This window comes from Gossypium raimondii, chromosome 2 (genome assembly GCF_025698545.1).
Source record: "Gossypium raimondii isolate GPD5lz chromosome 2, ASM2569854v1, whole genome shotgun sequence".
NCBI lineage: Eukaryota > Viridiplantae > Streptophyta > Magnoliopsida > Malvales > Malvaceae > Gossypium > Gossypium raimondii.
Genome location: NC_068566.1, coordinates 14,124,040 through 14,128,557, shown reverse-complemented (window position 1 = coordinate 14,128,557; position 4,518 = coordinate 14,124,040). Strand labels below are relative to the sequence as shown.

Here is a 4,518-nt window from a genome sequence, read left to right as displayed (position 1 = left end):
GCCATGTACACTTTCAACAAGTTCTCCAAACTGTTTGATGCCTCAGCTTGAAGTGGTTTTGGAGCTTGCTGATTAAACCCTTGAGATTGTTTGGGTCTTTGCTATAATAAGTTATTGTTCGGTCCATTTCCTTGGTTGCTCCAAGAAAAGTTAGGATGATTACGCCATGAAGGATTGTATAAGTTGGACTAGGGTCTTTGTCCACTCGTATTTTGATATTGGTTCCCCACATAGTACACTGACTCGGGATTTGATGGACAAATTTTAAAAGAATGACCTTCCCCACAGAACAAACAGGAAACTACTTCAAACGGACTTGGTGGCTGAGCTGTAAAATTATTAGTACTATTTGCAGTTAACTATTATAACATAGAGGAAATATATAATACCTGAGCTGATAATGAAGTGAGAGAGTCAACTTCATGAACTTCGGTTACTCGTCTTCCTGAAGCTATTCGATTTGTTCGCCATTGATAGTTATTACTCGCGATCCTCTAGATGATCTCATAAGCCTCAGTATAAGACTTAGACAAAATTGCACTATTCGTGGAAGCATCTACCATCAATCTTGTATGTGCATTGAGACCATTATAGAATGTCTCCAATTGGATACAATGACGAATCCCATGATGAGGACACTTACGAAGTAGCTCCTTGAATCGCTCCCAAGCCTCATACAAAGACTCGTCATCCAATTGTTGGAAAGTTGTGATCTCGTTCCTCAACTTAGCATTTTTGCTAGGTGGGAAATACTTAACCAAAAATCTCTCTAATAATTCTTTCCATGTAGATATGGAACTTGGTGGCAATGAATTGAGCCATGCTTATGCTCGATCTCGCAATGAGTACGAAAACAACTTCAACCTCAGTGTGTCTTTAATCACACCAACTATCTTGAATAAATCACTTACCTCCATAAACAATCAAAGGTGGGGATGTGGATCTTCCGTGGGCATACCACTAAATTGGCCCACCATTTGTAGCATTTGAAACATCACTAGTTTCAATTCAAACTGGGTTGCCTCAATATCTGGCCTTTTAATTCCTGGGTTTAACTCACTGAAAAGTGGCACAACATATTGTCTGATGCATTGATCCCTATCATTGGCAATAGATATAGGATTTCGTACATAATCGGCTTCATTACCTTGGTCTTGATTCTGATTTCGAAGGTTCATCTCGACTTGCCTTTGAGCTATTCGTTCACGTCTTCTTTGTCTAAAAATTTGCTCAATTTCAAGGTCTATAGGGACTAAATTGATAATTCGATCTACGCTCATAAATATTTGAGATGAAAATCACAAAAATTAAAAAGAATAAGTTAATAATGTTAGAAATAAATCAAATTGACAATAAATAATTTCAAAAAAAAAAGGATTATGGCAACAGTTGACAATCCCCAGCAACGGTGCCAAAAACTTGTAATGCTCGAGTTTGTGCAAGTGTACACAGTCGTTATCAAGTAATAAGTAAGTACCGAGTTATCGTCCCCACAAGGATCGTATTTGTGCTAAGTCACTTAATTTGTAAAATCATATTAACAATTTGAAAACTAAAAACACAATATAGTTTGGAAGTGGTGTCTATATTAAACTAAATGCAATGATCCCTAATGCAAATTATCCTAAGTATGCAGACTATATGAATGAAATAGATTTTAGCAAAATTTAACACAATTTGCAACAATTATAACATAAATAAACTAAGACAATTACTTTAATTAAACTTAATTTATTATCATCATGCTTAATAATATTCGGAAAAACTTTCCATGGTAACTCGATCTTTCATGAGTTTGGAAACCAAATTAGGTTCTTTCACAATCCTTTACTTAGTAAATACGCATTTTACTGATCCTTATCTACTAAGGGTTTCTTAGCATTCATGTGAGGTAACAGGGACGTGTTCGGTTTAAAAGAATTTAATCACACAAATGTAAAAACTATGCAGATAATAGAGCCTGGTTAGGGTTGTTATGCAACCTACAATTTAATCGGGTTAGGATCTAAATTTAGCATGCACATTTCAATTATGCGTCCATTAGCCATCGTCTGGTTAGGATCGCCTAGCTAATCCAGGTGCATTGCAATCACATATGAACGAAATACAGACTTGATTTTAATTAAAAGCATGATTGATTGAGGCACAAACATTATAAGCATGAATCAATTAAATATTATTTAATCAAAATAATCATCCTAGCTTAAATAAAATTAAGGTATCATTATTGTAAACAAGAACAAAGAACACATAGCAAACATATTTATATTAAATTAAAGAAAAGAAAGATTAAACCCAATTCAGAGTGGTTGTCACCCAAGACTCTGACTGACAAGGCTCCATCGCTTCTTTGCGTTGCTCCTTTGCTGATGGTTCTCCAAGGTAGCCAACCAAGGGCTCTTTAAGAGGCTAATTTGCTAAAATCCTTATACCAGGATGATGATAGGCGTGAGAGCTAAGAGAGTTGAGAGAGAGGATGAGAGATGAGAGGGATGAGGGATGATATGAGCTCTTATTTATAGGTGAGGCAAGGGAGCTAGTTTGCTAAAATTAGGAGTGTCCATCCTTTGAAACCTCCTCCAAGAGTGGCCGGCCATGAATTGAGGAAATGTGGCTGATTTTTCCTTTATTTTTGGTCAATTTGAATGCCACATTAACTTAGGACTAAGACTCAGTCTCCAACAAATCTTCAGGTAAATCTTTAATTTCTTCAACTCTTTAAGGGCCATGTATAATTAAACAAAAAATTGGTTTATAATCAGCCATGTGCAGCTGAAAATTGGGTTGACTTGGTCCCCTCTTTGGACGGTTTTACAATTAGAAGAAAATTCTCAGACCTGTCAAAAATAGTAGATAGTTTAGAGGACCAAATGAATTAATTTAACCACTTTAATTAATTAATTTACTTTATTAATTAAACCCAACTTTATTAAAGAAATATTTAAACTAAATTATTAAAATATAACATTATATTTTATTATTTAATTTAATCATGCATGGCCCACTTCATAGCTTAAAAATATAATATGCTTAAATTATTATAAAATAAGCTATCGTATGCATGAAAACTATATAATAAAACATAAAATCACATTTTAATAATTTCTATGTCTCAATTTCATATTTTCACATATTTCATTAATTTATTAAACAATTACTTGGTTTTAACAACAATTTTAATTAAAAAGGTGATGAATTCTATAGGAAAAATCCTATATATTTTTTCGTTTGTAGTTTCGCCGTGGAAGAAGGTACTAAGATTTGGTCGTAAGGGCAAGTTGAGCCATAGGTTTATTGGACCCTACTGCATACTGAAACGAGTGGGACCGATTGCTTACCATGTTGAGCTACCACCAGATTTAGACCAGATTCACGACGTTTTCCACGTCTCAATGTTGAGGCGCTACCGCTCTGATCCTACGCATATTGTTCCTATTAAAGAGATCGAGGTAAGGCCAGATCTGACCTTTGAGGAGGAGCCTGTTCAGATATTGGAGCGAGATGTAAAGGTTTTAAGAAGAAAATTCATCCTACTGGTTAAGGTTCTATGGCATAATCATAGCTATGAGGAGGCCACGTGGGAGCCTGAGGATGCGATGCGTCAGTAGTATCCTCATCTGTTTTGATCAGGTAAAATTTCGAGGTCGAAATTTTCTTTTAGGGGGTAGAGTTGTAACTCCCTAAAGTTTGCATATTTGTTTCTGTGTATTTATGACAACTGTGTATCTGCTTTAGTGGTTAAGTGCTCTAGGTGTGTGTGTGAGGTCTTAAGTTCAAGTCTTGTCATGGGAAAATTTTTGTATTTTTCTGAACAAAGCCCTATCACTAGTCAATAGGCTTATAAATAAATGTTGGTAAAGTATGTCAGAATGGGCCTCCTAGTCTGGTGGTTAGGTGAAGTGTTAAGAAACTGGAGGTCTAAGGTTTGAATCTCTACGCGATTAAGGGGATTTATTTTTACTGCTTGAGCCATATAAGTGTTGTAGTTTGACCGAAATTCTAAGTATTTGAGGAGTGGGGGATGTTGTGGCTGATTTGTGGAGAAAAATAAGGAATTTGAGGTGTAGTGGGAAGTGGATGGTTTGTGGAGGGATAGTAGGAGAGTTTTTAGGAGCGGATTAGGGAAGGTTGGGGATTATCCAAATCTGATTTCATTTCTTTTTGCTATTTCAAAAATCCCCAAAGTGTTCATCTTTCTTCTAACAGCTATTCTACTTTCTCCTTGCCGAAATATTGTGATTTTCTTTCCTTTTTGATCTGTATTTGCTTTCTTCCCCACCTTGTTGACAAATTTTGGTTTTTCTTGTACCACTGTCCCTTTCATTCTCTCTATTCATATAGTTCTTTGGTGCGACATCGAGTCTTGTGCACGCAGTAAATCCAATTTTAGTTTTGGCTTTTGTTTTTCTCAACTTTCGGTCGAGAATTTTCAGTTCTTTGGTGCCGATTTTGGCCATTCGACTTTCTGCTGATTGTTTTTCCCTTTCTGACTTTTCTTCTTCTTTCTGTTGTTTGCAG

The 4,518-nt window shown here is 35.7% G+C and overlaps 1 protein-coding gene and 1 non-coding gene across 2 annotated transcripts; both read left to right on the top strand.

Moving 5' to 3' along the window:
* Positions 1 to 621: 621 nt before the first annotated feature.
* Positions 622 to 728, top strand: LOC128039312 (small nucleolar RNA R71). Its single transcript, XR_008193816.1, has one exon. It is a non-coding gene; the product is annotated as a small nucleolar RNA R71 (small nucleolar RNA).
* A 64-nt stretch (positions 729 to 792) lies between these two features.
* Positions 793 to 3,608, top strand: LOC128033838 (uncharacterized). The gene is made up of 2 exons (XM_052622119.1): positions 793 to 868; positions 3,235 to 3,608. Exons 1-2 carry the CDS (start codon positions 793 to 795, stop codon positions 3,606 to 3,608), a joined length of 450 nt encoding a protein of 149 aa, XP_052478079.1.
* Positions 3,609 to 4,518: the final 910 nt, after the last annotated feature.

What these genes read in the sequence shown, in the direction of transcription:
- LOC128033838 (XM_052622119.1), top strand. Translation starts at nt 793, where the DNA reads ATGGAACTTGGTGGCAATGAATTGAGCCATGCTTATGCTCGATCTCGC. An exon ending in CGAAAACAACTTCAACCTCA is followed by an intron (nt 869 to 3,234) that starts GTGTGTCTTTAA and finishes TTTCGTTTGTAG; the next exon opens with TTTCGCCGTGGAAGAAGGTA.